Raw genomic sequence first — 15,180 nt, 5'->3', positions numbered from 1 at the left:
AAATACATAATCCTTGCAGGCAGTGTGGCTGAGGAGCCACATGCTTACAGGACTGTCAGGGAAGACTTCCCATAGGAAGCTGCCTCTGAAAACTAGAGGCCCCACCTCTTAGACCCGTCAAAGGGGTCTCTCCCTAGTGGACCAACACTGTCCTTTTAAATCAGAGCCAATCAAAGTGGTCACGCTCATATGTGGCTGGTGAGTGGGATTAGTGACAAACCCCAGAGATCTCTCACCACAGGTCCAGACACACCTATGTGACCATTCCTTTTTGCAGTATAAATACTTGTCTGCCTCTTGATTGGAGAAAAATGTGGTCACAGGCCACCCTCTGCTTGGAACTTCTCCCCTCTTCTCTGACCTCATGTCCTATCTATATCCCCATTTATAGACTCCAGGACCATGGAATGGGATGCAGACTCACACTGCAGTCTGCCGGTGGCACCTACCTGGAGTTGTGCACTGCACAACCTGTACACCTGTGCTTAGCAGCACTGATAAACTCCCAGAGTCTCAGGACTGAAAGGGACATCAGAAAGCCTAAAGCACAGTCACTCAACTTTAAAATGAAGAGCCTGAGGCTGCTGGTGGAGACAAGGCTTTTCCAAGGCCATGCAGTGATGCCTCAGTGAAATGGCTGGGCTGTGGACCCACAACTCTTGGCGCTCAGAATGGCACCATGAGGTGTCCTCTGCCGTCCTCCCTCCCCTCCTCTAGGACTCTCAAAACGCCCCCTTCCCTCCCCTTCAGCACACCCTGTGCGCCCACCCTGGTTCTGTGCTCTCATTCAGACTCAGTACATGCCATGCTTTGGGGTCTTCCTAGGTACATCACATCACCAAGCTGTGGCACCCATCACTGGTCCGCTCAGAGTGGGGGGCCCCCGCCAGAGTGGGTCCGCATCTGTACAAGGGTTAGTAATGGGGTGAAGGGAATGACGAGGAGGTGGGGAGGACCCCCATGTTTCCTGGCAGAGTAAAAACACAGAGTCAGACACACTTGGGTAGGAGTTGCTCTGCCCGCCACTCTGCCCCACCAGGGCTGTGACCTTGGGTGGTCCACTCAGCCCTTCTGGGCTCCAGATGTCTCGATGATAAAGGGCGGTAAAAATAACCCTCATTTCTCCCCCCACCCCTCACCCCAGCCTAGTAAGGATTACATAAGGTAACTGATGTGAGGGACCGAGCCTGGCTCATGCCATGGCTGCACCTGCCCCTCGGAAACAAGCCCTCCTCCTGGAAGCCTTTCTCAGCCTCTGTTCTGCATGTGTGCTATGGCTCTTCCCCGTGGAAGCCGTTTAAAGGCAGGAACTGCTACTGGGAAGAGAGAAAATCTTTGGCACAGCTCAGCCATTACCAGAGATGTTTAACCAGCCCGCGTTCAAGGCAGAAGGACGTGCGTGAAAGTGTTTTATCTTCCTCCCACAAAGGGAGAGCAGAGCCCTGTGCCAAGCTGAAATGAAGGCTTGATTTTTTAAAATAGACATTTAGGATTCACTGATGCTTTGCTGACCCCCAGTCAAATCACAACATCAAGGAAAGAAAAACTCCATTTTCTGCTAAGATGTTGAAATGGCCCTTTCCAATTAAGCAGTGGGCTCTGGGAGGGGGAGCCCAGGCAGGCGGCCCAGAGCCATGTCTGCTCATCTGTGTGTTTCTGGGTCTGTGAGCACCTCGGAGCTGAGCCCACGTGTCCTGGGTGAGGGGGCTGGCCTCTAAGCCATCCTGCCCTCTGGGTCTCCCACCAGGCTGGGTCCCTGGCTGTCCCTGGGAGGGATGTGAGATCTGTTAGTTAGCAGTCACTTACATGTTTTGCATGTATCAGTAGGTCTGATCATCTACTTTGAATTAGCAAAGACCAGGACTCTCACAAAATTGCCCACAAAACACGACTACGTGCTAATAACACCATCCATCTGAAACCCACCATTCCCCAGCTCCCCATGGCTCCCTGTCTGTCAAGAGAACACAGACTCATCTATTAAGACTCAGCCCAAGGGTGGTAATTAAAGCAACAACGACAAACACTTGTATGTCTCTTCTGCTGTCAGTCACCGCTCTAGCTGCTTTCCGCATATTAACTCATTTCATCTTTGGGTAACTGGGATGCTTCAAGAATGGCCACAAATCCTTCCCACTCTTCCCACTGGAGAGTTTGAGTCTAAGTCTTCTCACTTTGAACCTGGGCAGGCCCTGGGTCCACTTGACAAGTACAATGTGGTGGAAGTGATACTGTGCCAGTTTCTAGACCAGACCTGAAGACACTAGCAGCTTCCACCTCCATCTCTTGGTGCACTCTCTTTGGCAGCCCTGGGCCTCCATGAAGGAGTCTGACTAGTCCAAGACTGCCATGCTGGAGGGACCATATCCACGTGCTTTAGTGGACAGTCCCAGCTGGACCCAGCCTTTCAGCCATCCTGGATGAGGGGCCAGACACGTGAGCGAAGTCATCTGGGACCTTCCAGCTGAAGTACCATTGAGTGACCTCAGCTGATGCCACGTGGAGCAAAAGCACCAAGCAGCCAAGCCCTGCCTGAGTAACTGACCACAAAATCATGAAGTATAATAAAATGGCATGGGGCTTCCCCGGTGGCGCAGTGGTTGAGAGTCCGCCTGCCGATGCAGGGGACACGGGTTCGTGCCCCAGTCTGGGAAGATCCCACATGCCATGGAGCGGCTGGGCCCGTGAGCCATGGCCACTGAGCCTGCGCGTCTGGAGCCTGTGCTCCGCAATGGGAGAGGCCACAACAGTGAGAGGCGCACGTACAGCAAAAATAAATAAATAAAATAAAATGGCATGAGTACTTTGTTAGGCAGCAGTAGATAACAAGGACAACCTTCTGAGGCAGGTCTAATGGCATACCATTTGACAGCTGAGAAAACTGAGACACAGAGAAGTTAAGTAGTTTGCCCATGGTCACACAGCTAATAAGTGATGAAGCCAGGATTCAAAACCCAGACAGCCTGGTCCCAAAGTCCATGGTCCCTCTTCTCTGAACCCTAAATTGACTACTATTCCACTGTCCTAACATCTCTTGAACTTACCCATTGGTAAATCTTCTCCCTTACTGGATGCAAAGGCTACTGAAAGGCAGATACCAATTCTTAGTCAATGCATAGCCCTGTCCTGGGACAGAGGAAGAGTGCTCAGTGTTTGCTGAGAGTGGAGGGGGCTGGGGGATGGATAGATTGATGGACTGATGGATGAACAGATGAATGGGCTTGGATAGGAGAGAGCCTGGAGAACGTGGAGGAGCTAGAACTGTTTGGGGTGTGGGCTTATTAGAGGTGCCATGTGAGGATCAGCATGAGGGAAGCAGAGGAAGACCACACACCAGGCAGAGGGGTGCAAAGACTCCCTTGACTAATTGTGTGGTTCCCCACCCTCTCTTCTCCAGGGCCTCACGAAGAGCCACTCTTTGAGGCTAAAGATCAATTCTGAAAAACACTTCTATTTTAGTGTTATACGTTACCTCCATTCTTTTTTATCCCCCAGCACAATTTTAACAAGGACCCAAAACTTCCACTAATAGGTATGTCACGTGCCTGAAATGTCTAGCCACCAGCTGAACACTAATTTTACCTCTGAATGTCCTGATAGCCCAGGCAAAAGGGAAAATACATTGTAGTTAAGAGTTCTCATTTGGGGGAGATTTGCTGACCTCTTAGATCCAGAACCAGCAACCCCAATAACTACCTTGCAGAAGGCTCACCTCTGACCCTCAGGGAGGGAGTCCCTCCACACTCAGCCTCTGGACGCATGCACCCCATGTGTTCACCACCAGTCCACCCTGAATGCAGTGGTGCTTATTCCTAACTCCTCCTCTGCTGTTCTCAAAAGGGCACGGGCTTGAGTTCATTTGTCTCTCCACCATGAATCCTCAGTTCTGCAGATGCTGTGCTTATTGCCAGAATAGTCAGTGACCACAAGGTCTTCCAAACCTCTGGAACCTTCTGGAGAAACAAGAGTCCCTGGGCTCCTCCCACCAGTACTCTTCTCTTTAAGATTCCAGGCAAATAAGAGGATTTCTATTATCTTGTCCGAGAATATTTTTCCGGGAAGAATGGTTATGCTGCACCTCAATGGAAATTTCCACTGGGGCTTTTCTGTTTTCTGGAACCCATTACACAGAGCAGCATTAAATTTACAGGATGCAATCCCTTAGATGCGGATGGTTAGGTTATATAGTTCACAGGAGCAGATAAAAAGAGGCCAACAGACTCATCTGGAGAGATGAAATTTCTCCTGCAAAGAGGATGGTCTCTGCTCAGAGTTCAGAAAGAGAAGTCTGTCCTTCCAGGAGGGATTTATTGCATAGATGGCGCTTACAAAGGATGCTGGATAACATAAAAGTTGACCCAGAGATGTTCATTGTCTCATTAACCTCCTGAGAGTGACCAGGACAGCAGATTCTGAGCTACTTAGACAGAGCGTCGAGAACAACCAGGCACAGCAGTGGCCCCTCCTGCCCTGCCCTCACCAGCCTCTACCGCTTGGCTTTGCTCAAGGCAGGTAATGAACAGACTTGAGGAAAATGCTTAATCCCAAGCCATATGCCACATTCACTCTACCAGGTCTCCTCCCTGCCACCTCCCACCCCAGCATGCACATGCACACACGCGCGCGCGCACAATTTCCCCAGTCACTGTGTTCATGGAACTAATCTACTTTGAGGAACATGTGTTGTGAATCACTGAGCAAAGACAGAGAGAAAGCTGAAGATAAGTTATTTTTGGAAGGTTGTCATTTTGAAGCACCAAAGGCAGGCTTCTCCAGGGTGGGTGAGGCTGTAGAAGTGACAGGCAGCTGGGGCCATTTTCTCTTCCCTGAACAGCCCTTTCACCCCCACACTCTGGACCTTTGCACTGTCTGTTCCCTCCACCTGGGATGCCCTCTTCTGATCTCCATCTTTTCCTGGCAAAATGCCATCTGCCTCTCTCGAGGCCCAGACATTCCCGATCTCCCCACCCCAGCATAAGCTCCCCGAGCTTAGGGCCCTTACCTCTCATGTCACAGAGTTGCTTCATGGTAAACAGTGTAGACTCTGGAGCCAGTGGCCTGGGCTCAACTTAAGACTGCTACTTACTAGTTGTGGAATAGGGAAGAACAAATCTGACTCCATATTGGATCTGTTTCTTTTACTTTCACGTTTGCATTCCATTGCTTTTGCTACAAGAATGTTGCCTGTAGCTTGAAATATACAGGGTAGCCCGTTCTCAAGGCTCTGACCTTTAAAGGTATAACACTGTTCCATTCATATAGAGATAAAAAGTTGCAGAACAGACAATAGCATTTGTTTTGTTAGAGGTTTATAGGAACATCCTGACGAGACCTACAGGGACAGCTGCAAGGACAAAGGATTCTGACACCAAGAGGTCTGCAGCAATCAATCACACCCCCTCCTCTTTTACTATAAGAGAAGCCTGAATTCTAACGAGGGTAAGATGTTTCTCTGCGATGCTAGACCACCATCTTCTCCATTTGCTGGTTTTCTGAATAAAATCACTATTCTTTGTCCCAACAACTCGTTTCTCAGTTTATTGGCCTGTCATGCGACAAGCAGTACAAGTTTGGACTTGGTAACAGCTGTGCAACTTTGCACAAGTTACTGAATCTCTCCATGCTTTAGATGTCCCTTCCATGAGATGAGGAAGGTAACCATGTCTACCTGATTAGGGCTGTTGAGAGAATTTTAAAAGCAATGACTGTAAATTGCTGTCTTTATCATTATCCCTGGGGACTGCGTGCTCAAGGCTGGGCACTCAAAGGAGCTTGGAATGCCTCCTGAACTGCAGTGTGGGAATAAGGAATTGGCTGCAGTCCACTAGGGAAGTGGGGATTGAGAAACAATAATGCAGTTGGGGCAGCTCCAGGAGTAATATGGGGGCCCAGGGATGGGGTGGGGCTGGAGGTCCTGCCCAGAACACCCTGTCTCTACTACACCCTGAGATTTTCCTCAGCACCAGCCCCCATCTCCTCCTCCAGACTCGGGGACCATCTGAGAGCAGACTTGAAAGGGAGCTCCTGCCTCAGATCTGCTCTGCAGGGAGCTGCAGCATTGGTAGGCTGGAAAATGTTCACAGTCCACTCTTTGGAGGAGGGGAGGAGTGACTGTGATTTACAGTGTCTGCCAACTTCCAAGGTGTAAATACTCCCAGCATGGCGGGTTTCAAGCTCCTGACACGATGTCACTGAATGCAGAGTTGAGAATGGATGGGCAGTTCCCTCTATTACATGGCAATTTCACTCTATGCCTACAATAGATGTAAATAACCTGAAGCACATGGATCAGAGTAAAATACACAGAATTAGAATGTAGCTAAATAATGACAAAGTAACAGGTTTTAAACATATATTACATTTCTTTTTGATATAATAATTTAATATAATTTTAAATCATGGTTGTGTTTAAAAAGTAGCTGTCAGGATGCCTGAAACGGTTGGTTGTTTGGCCTGAGGTGACCCAGCACTGGAGCCTACCCGGCTGTTTGGTGGGGCTAATGGCAGACTCTGGGAGGGCTCAAGCCAAGGAGTACTTCCCAGAACTTCTGCTGCCAGTGTCCTTGTCCCCACGGTGAGCCACAGCCACCCCCGACCTCTGCAGGAGACCCTCCAACACTAATAGGTAGAGCAAATGAATCTGAAAAATTATATGGGGTCCAGTTCCACCCTGAAGTTGGCCTTACAGAAAATGGGAAAGTAATACTGAAGAATTTCCTCTTCGACATATCTGGGTGCAGTGGGACCTTCACTGTGCAGAACAGAGAACTTGAGTGCATTCAAGAGATCAAAGAGAGAGTTGGCACATCAAAAGTTTTGGTTTTGCTCAGTGGTGGGGTAGATTCAACAGTTTGTACAGCTTTGTTGAATCGTGCTTTGAACCAAGATCAAGTCATTGCTGTGCACATTGATAATGGCTTTATGAGAAAATGAGAATGTCAGTCTGTTGAAGAGGCCCTCAAAAAGCTTGGAATTCAAGTCAAAGTGATAAATGCCGCTCATTCTTTCTACAATGGAACAACAACTCTACCAATATCAGATGAAGACAGAACTCCATGAAAGAGAATTAGCAAAACCTTAAATATGACTACGAGTCCTGAGGAGAAAAGAAAAATCATTGGGGATACTTTTGTTAAGATTGCCAATGAAGTAACTGGAGAAATGAACCTGAAACCAGAGGAGGTTTTCCTTGCCCAAGGTACTTTATGGCCTGATCTAGTTGAAAGTGCATCCCTTGTTGCAAGTGGCAAAGCTGAACTCATCAAAACCCATCATAACGACACAGAGCTTATCAGAAAGTTGAGAGAGGAGGGAAAAGTCATAGAACCTCTGAAAGATTTTCATCAAGATGAAGTAAGGATCTTAGGCAGAGAATTTGGACTTCCAGATGAGTTAGTTTCCAGGCATCCATTCCCAGGTCCAAGCCTGGCAGTCAGAGTAGTATGTGCTGAGGAACCTTATATTTGTAAGGATTTTCCTGAAACCAACAATATTTTGAAAATAGTAGCTGATTTTTCTGCAAGCGTTAAAAAGCCACATACACTATTACAGAGAGTCAAAGCCTGCACAACAGAAGAGGATCAGGAGAAGCTGATGCACATTACAAGTCTGCATTCACCGAATGCCTTCCTGCTACCAATTAAAACTGTGGGTGTTGGGCTTCCCTGGTGGCCCAGTGGTTGAGAGTCAGCCTGCCGATGCAGGGGATGCGGGTTCGTGCCCCGGTCCGGGAAGATCCCACATGCCGCGGAGCGGCTGGGCCCGTGAGCCATGGCCGCTGAGCCTGCGCGTCCGGAGCCTGTGCTCCGCAACGGGAGAGGCCACAACAGTGAGAGGCCCGTGTACCACAAAACAAACAAACAACAACAACAAAAAAAAACCTGTGGGTGTGCAGGATGACTGTCGTTCTTATAGTTATGTGTGTGGAAACTCCAGGAAGGATGAGCCTGACTGGGAATCTCCTATTTTCCCGGCTAGACTTATACCTTGCATGTGTCACAACATTAACAGAGTTGTCTATATATTTAGCCCACCAGTTAAAGAACCTCCTACAGATGTTACCCCCACTTTCTTGACAACGGGGGTGCTCAGTACTTTACGGCAAGCTGATTTTGAGGCCCATAACATTCTCAGGGAGTCTGGGTATGTTGGGAAAATCAGCCAGATGCCGGTGATTTTGACACCTTTACATTTTGATCGGGACCCACTTCAGAAGCATCCTTCATGCCAGAGATCCATGGTTATTCGAACCTTTATTACTAGTGATTTCATGACTGGTATACCTGCAACCCTTGGCAATGAGATCCCTGTAGAGGTGGTGTTAAAGATGGTCACTGAGATTAAGAAGATTCCTGGTATTTCTCGAATTATGTATGACTTAACATCAAAGCTCCCAGGAACTACTGAGTGGGAGTAATAAACTTCTTGTTCAACTTAAAAAAAAAAAAAATGTCTGAAACTTCAGCAATTGGTTCTCCCCTCATTAGTAACCCTGATACTCTTTGTAGCACATACCTACCTCAGGACCTTTGCACCTACAGTCTCCCCAACATGGTATGCTCTTTCCCCAGATAACCCTGTGATTCCTTCCCCACTTCCTTTAGCTCCAGCTCAAGCACCACTTTGTCACTTATTAAAAGACATTCTCTGGCCATTCTATTTAAATAGCAGCACCCTTTCCCTCAGTCCTTCCCAACCCCCAGCTATGCTGTATTTTCCTCCAGAGCCCTTGACACCATGGACACTCTATTTGTTCATTCATCATCCATCTTCCCCCACTGAAATCCCCACAAGGACAGGGATTTCTGTCCACTGTGTTAATTGACCCCCAGTTAAATTATGTCTGATAGCAGGTACTAAATATAGATCCATAGAATAAGTATCTACAGCCGTCCAGAGTCTACAAGGTGCAGCCACAATTATCTCATCTGCTCTTAGCAGCAGGGTGGTTATGACAACCCCCATTGTACAGAGAACTCCTTCCCCTACCACAGAAGGTATGAGGTTTGGGGATAAATTGACTTCCCCAAGATCACAGCTAGCCAGACAACCTGCCAGACCAGTATTCCATTCTTGTGACCACAAAGCTGGGTTCTGCTCTCAATACAGCAATGCCTCTCAGAAAAGCAGGAGATCTCCCCTGGGTGATGCACCCCTGAAGGCCCAGGATTCACAGTCACACTATGTATTACCTCTCTTGAGGCCCCAGTGAAGTTCCTGGGACACATTAACTGCTCAATAAACAGGTTTCTAAGTTGAAGTCAGACAAGTTCTTTTCCCAATGCCCTCCCTCACCCTCGCCCTGCACGCTCCCAAAGTCCCATCCCTCCACCTACAAGATCTCCTCCACCATTGGGAAGCTCTAATGAAGCTCTAGGATGAAGCTCTGTCTGCTAAGGTTTAAGACATTTTTTCAGGTCAGATGTAATTGCAAGCATCCTCATCTCTTAGCACGCTACCTGGCACAAGAACATGCTCAATAAATAAATTTGATTGAATAAAGCATGTGTGTGTGTGTAGGTGAGAGGATGAAAAGACTGCTACACTGACGGTGGGGTTTCAGGTACCCTATGAGGCAGGGAAAGGAGAGAGGGTCCTCTGGAGCCACAGTTCTGGGAGCACAAGGCCGAGAGGCCAGGAACCTCCCTTCCCTGTCAGTCCTGAGGCAATGGGTCTGCCCCAGAATTTAAAAATGGGTTGAAAGGGGAGCAGAGGGAGCGGTTCCTTTTTCTGATGACTGGTGGGCCCAGCACCTGCTCAGGTCTCCTTGTTATTCTTAGGGGGGATGCTCTTGCCTGGCAGGGAGGAAGGAGGGTGGGAGCTGGTGGGGAGGGGCGGGGGAGCCGGGCTCCGCAGGTCGGCTTCCAGAAAATGAGATGTCAGCTGGCAGGAATGAATTAATAAAAGGAAGTGGCCCCTGCTGACCCAGATTCATTCTTGGTAAATCTTGGATTCTGGAAGTTTCTCCATGGCCTCCACTTCTTCTCAGGGGAGCACTGGAGGCCGGGTGTGGAGGAGTGGATGAGTGTGCAGGTTGAGGTGGGGTTTTTAATTATCTGCTCCCCAGCTCTTCCGAAAATTACCTGCTTGTAAAGGGGAAATACTGACTGTTTCCTGGACACGACCAGAGGCAAGCTGGGGAGAATCCAGGCCTTCGGGGAACCCTGGGCAACAGGAGCTGGTTGTGTCCTCCATGATTGCAAGGCTTCCCAACCTTGTCCAATGCTACCAATCACCTGCTGTAATCGTTAAGCAATTCAAAGTCTAGTCTATGGCTATCACATTAGCAAACATCAGACTCACCTGGAGAGCTTGTTCAAACAAATGGGGGCCTGGGCCCAGGCCCTGGCGATTCCGATTCAGTAGCCCTAGTGTGGGACCTGACTGTGCAAGTATAACAAATCCCCCGGTGTGCCGGGTGCTGGTGCTCCTGGGACCACACTTTTTTTTTTTTTTTTTTTTTTTTTTTGCTGTACGCGGGCCTCTCACTGCTGTGGCCTCTCCCGTTGCGGAGCACAGGCTCCGGACACACAGGCTCCGCGGCCATGGCTCGCGGGCCCAGCCGCTCCGCGGCATGTGGGATCTTCCCGGACCGGGGCACAAACCCGTGTCCCCTGCATCGGCAGGCGGACTCTCAACCACTGCGCCACCAGGGAAGCCCGGGACCACACTTTTGAGACTCACTGCCCTAGGCCAGCTCGCTGGACCAGACTCTCCGGCGGTGGGGGGGATTGGTGTTTTTCACAGCTTCCCAGGTGATTCTCAGGAATCACCAAGACAGTTCAGGAAGCTGCTAAAATGTGAGGGCCACCTGCAGCCGAAGCCCCTGCGACCCTTGTTATGAGGCAGATTCCCAGGCTCTGCCTCAGCTCTGAAGACTCAGAACCTCTGGGCGGTGGGGCCCAGGAATCAGAATTTAACCATTACAGTTTGAGAGTCCTGACCCTATAAACAGAGGAGTAATCACTTAGTTATCAAAGTGAACGCCAAACCGGGCTGTTTTCCCATAAAAGAACAATCCAACGTTCGGGCAAGCTCGAGTTGCCCTGGGAGTCTCAACCTGCACCCCCAACCCTCCCAACCCCGGAGAAGTTTGGCCAGAGCCCTCTGGACCCTGGGGCTCTCTCCCTCTTTAGGTGCAAGAGCCACGAGACACAATTCCCCAAGCATGCCGCCCTCCCTCGCGTTGCCGTACCTTTGTGGCTTTGCACAAGGTAAGGTCTCAACCAGGATGCCCTCTCCGCCTCCTGGCGTCTTTCACATCTCAGCCCTCACTCATTCCTCCCTGAAGCTCAGTGACCTCCAGCCCACAGGCACGCTCTCCCCGGACTCGCACTCACCTTGCACGATTGTCTACTACTGCTGTTGCTGCAGTGATGGGGCCAACGTATTGAAGGATCACAGCCGTCCCCACCTTCCAGGGTGTTGGTCCTGCTTGGTGATGCCTCTGCTGCACTGGCCGCGGATAACAGGCAGGGAGGCACATTGGGGCGGTGCTACTGAAACCGTGGTTAAATCCACTTCACTTGCCTTCACTAATCCAAGTCGTTTTAAGACTCGCCTGTCCTCCAAACGGCATGTAGCCTAAACGGTAAGACGCTTGCCCCAATTGTTTCCCAGGAACTTGGGGCCAGTTGCCTGGTTCAAGCTGAGCAGGTTAAGACCGGAAGGGATCCCCGACCCTTCAACTAGGCATGCGCGAGCGTCCTTGGTGAGCGTTTGCACGTGTGGAGGCATATAGTTACGTTACGCCTGCACAGAACAAAGCTGATCACACCTTTTTCCAATCACCTTTCCCCCACGCCCCCCACGCCTGAGACCGCCCTGCTTCTTTATTCTTTATCCCATAAATACCCCCGAGGCCTTTGCCTTCAGGTGGGCGCATTTGAGATTTCTCCTCCTGTCTCTTTGATTGGCTGCCTTGCAGATAAACCCTGTCTTCGCTGCAAACCCTCTGTGTCTCAGTGCTTTGGCTTTCTGTGCATTGGGCAAAACAAACCTAGTTTGGTAACACTACCAATTGTGGAAGCATGACACAGGTGCGCTGGAGTTCTGGAAAAAGCAGACCCATCTAGAGAGCATTTTCTAGAGGGAAGTGGAGGTTAAAGAAGATTTTTAAGGAGTTTGGGTCTCTGCTGTGAGATGTAATTCCCACCCCACTCCTCCCCCTTCCAGAGAATCTTCAGCAAAACTGCTCATTATTTGCAAAACCTTTTGGATGCAGGTTTTCCTGTATCATTACCGTGATGCTGTGCTGATATGCTCCTTAGATGGAGTCAAGAAGGCCCATTTTCAATGGGTCCTGACACTCTGTACTGTCCTGTATTAGTTATTGCTGCTTGACAAGTTACGTTAAGACTTAGTGGTTTAAAACAGCAATAAATATCTATGGTTTCTGGGTCAGAAATTTGGATGCAGCTTAGCTAGGTGGTACTGGCTCAAGATTTCTCATCAGGTTGTAGTTAAGATGTTGGTCAGGGATACTTGCATCTGAAGGCGTGGCTGGGGTAGGAGGAGCCCAGGAGGAGAAGCAGTGGCTTCCCACGGATCCCTCACATGGCTGCAGAGCTGATGCTGGCTTGGCAGGAGGCGCTGTGTGCCTCAGGGTGGCCTCTTCCTGGTTGCACGAGTGCCTTGAAGCTGGCTGCCTTTCCCCAGAGTGAGCAATTCAAGAGAAAAAGAGGCGGACAGAACAATGTCTTTTATGACCTAGCTTTGGGAGTCACACATTGTCACTTCCACTACATTCTACTGACTAGGAAAAACATCACCAAGGACATCCCACATTCAACGGAATTAGGCTCCTTCTTTTGAAGGGAGGAGTACCAAAGATTCCGTGGGCAGATTTAAAAATACCCCAGTTGTCATGTATGGGAGACTGGGTACCTACCTCTGGTACACAGGAGATGCTTACTAAATGCCTGGTGAACTGGACAGACAGACCATCTTTCCCTAATGCCACTCTGAAGCTGAGATGGAACAGGAAGCAGCGGTGACTGGCCTGGGGCAGCGCTGTCTGTGGGCATCTCTAGCTGCCCGATGCTGCTCTTGGCTGCCGGCCTATCTGGGACATACAGAGCAGCCTTTCGTGGCCTGGGTCTCTGACCAACAGTGTCCTTCCTGCCCTGTGCACCCCTCTGACTCCCAGTGTCCTGTGTGTGCCTCTTACATGACTCCTGTTGACTCTAAGAGGCCTGGACAGGCAGCCACTTCCACATGGGGTTTGCTTCCAGGCCTAGATTCCTTCTAGAGGGAGACTATTATTCCACTGTGACATGGTAGGGTTAGATCAAGGGGGTGGGAACGACCTTCCTCTAAGGCTACTACAATATGGATATTAATCAGACCAGCTCCTTTCCTCATAGCCTTTATATGTACATTTCAGCCTCTAAGACTTTGCTTGTGCTGTTCCCCCACCCAGAATGCCCTTCCTTGTCCTCTCTGCCCTGCTAGATCCTGCTCCCTGGGAGGCAGTGTGGCACAGTGGAGAGAACACAGGCCTTAGAATCTAAAGGCAGGAAGGAACTCAAGGCTCTGCTTCACCATACAGTACTTGAGCACCTTGGACAAGTCAGCCCATGACCTTTCTGAGCCTCGATTTTCCCCGTTTGTAAAATGGGGCTATTATACCACCTTAGGGTATAATAAGTCATTTCTAGGCTTAAATGAGAAAACAGAAGGGAGAGTGCTCTTTGTGCAGCTAAAGCACTAGAGGTAAGGAATCTTTATTTTTCCTTTTCATCCTCTTGAACCCAGCTCAGTTCTAACTCTCCCAGGAGAACCTCTTCACATTTATGAATCTTTCTAACCATCACGTTTCAAGCACACAGACCTGCACTTAATATGACACCCTCAAATTTTTCTTTTCATTTGTGTTAGGCCAGTTTCTGACATGGAGTGTTGAGTCCAACAGGACTTGCCTGTGTCTCTACCACAGGACACAGCACAGTGCTGGGCCCACATGGGTGCCTGGACCATCCATGCCCACAGACCACACAGGGGCACGCTGATTTGGGGGGCTCCGTTTTCTATTCTGCTGTCTGTCATCCTCTCAATCCCCGTTTAGTGGAGATTCTGTGCAGCCGGTCTCCAGCTTCCATTTAGTTTCTAATGGCCCACGCCTGTTATTCTCATCAAAGAACTGCCTTTGGGAACTGCTTGGTCCACACTTGCAGTGAACCAAGCGCCCTCTCTGGCTCCCGGCAGCCCTTAGTCAATGACTGACCTGTGCAGAAGTCTGAAAGCCCAGCTGCCTTGCCTTAGAAATGCAGAGGTATAATTTATGCTCCAGAGCTCCCGCTGGGATGTGGACTGAAATTACACCTTGCCTTGCCTTCCTCGTCCTGCCTCCCCGACTCCTTTCCAGCTTCCTAAAAACATCCTTTGCGCATGAATCCTCAGCTCCGGATTTACTTCTAAGGAACCTGCCTAAGAGATCCCCATCCAGGCTCCCATAACAATGAGCACAGTGGCATTGATGAGCCACGTGGACCAAGATCTGCAGAAAGGAAAGGGAGGGAAGAAAACCACGTCTCTTTTCCTCTTTTGGTTGCTTCCTGATCACCACCAACGCCACAACTGGGGAGAAAAAAGAAGTGACTCATTTTCAGTTTACATTTTCTTTAACATAACAAACTCCCGCTTTTGGAGGCTTAATTGGATCTCTTCTTGGATGTGACAAAAAGTTAGTGGGAGATGAAAGGGGCACATCAAGGAAAAAAAAACATTCCAAGTGAATAATTTAAGATCACATCCATAATTAATGGCATTTGGCATGTTTCCCCTGGAAGCCTAATCATAGCGTGGAATGTGCTAATTAGAGCAGTTTGGTGCAAATCAGTCATTGCAGGTGTGGAAAAGCTGCCTCTGTTCTTTTCAGCACTGGTAGCGGCCGTGACACTGGATCCTCAGGTGGGGCGGGGCTTGAGTAAACGACGGAGCTCCGTTTTGAAACGTCTAATGGTGCGAAATGAGTTTCTCTTCTTGTGGAGGAGGGGGACATGTATGTGGTATGTGGTGTTTGATGGTGGGACACGGCAAGTTGGAGCTGGAGAGACATTTTAGGTTAGTTCTTTGGGGAAGACAAGAGAATGAACCAGGGTCAGAGTTGGAAGGAGGGAAGGGAGGAGAGGAAGTAACTCCCCCAGCCCCTGAACCTACCCAACACCCAGTGGGATAGGG

At 49.5% G+C, this 15,180-nt stretch overlaps 1 protein-coding gene across 1 annotated transcript in view; it reads left to right on the top strand.

The window, feature by feature from the left end:
- The window catches only part of LOC132497903 (GMP synthase [glutamine-hydrolyzing]-like), a 29,376-nt gene extending 17,685 nt beyond the window's left edge, over window positions 1–11,691 (top strand). Inside the window, 4 exon segments of the mRNA XM_060111448.1 lie at window positions 6,605–7,647; window positions 11,136–11,213; window positions 11,291–11,386; window positions 11,620–11,691. Coding sequence (XP_059967431.1) covers window positions 6,605–7,647; window positions 11,136–11,213; window positions 11,291–11,386; window positions 11,620–11,691 — 1,289 coding nt within the window.
- The last annotated feature ends 3,489 nt before the right edge of the window (window positions 11,692–15,180 follow it).

Source organism: Mesoplodon densirostris, chromosome 10 (genome assembly GCF_025265405.1).
Source record: "Mesoplodon densirostris isolate mMesDen1 chromosome 10, mMesDen1 primary haplotype, whole genome shotgun sequence".
Classification (NCBI taxonomy): Eukaryota; Metazoa; Chordata; class Mammalia; order Artiodactyla; family Ziphiidae; genus Mesoplodon; species Mesoplodon densirostris.
The sequence above is the reverse complement of the archived record's forward strand: the minus strand, read 5'-3'. Positions and strand labels throughout refer to the sequence as shown.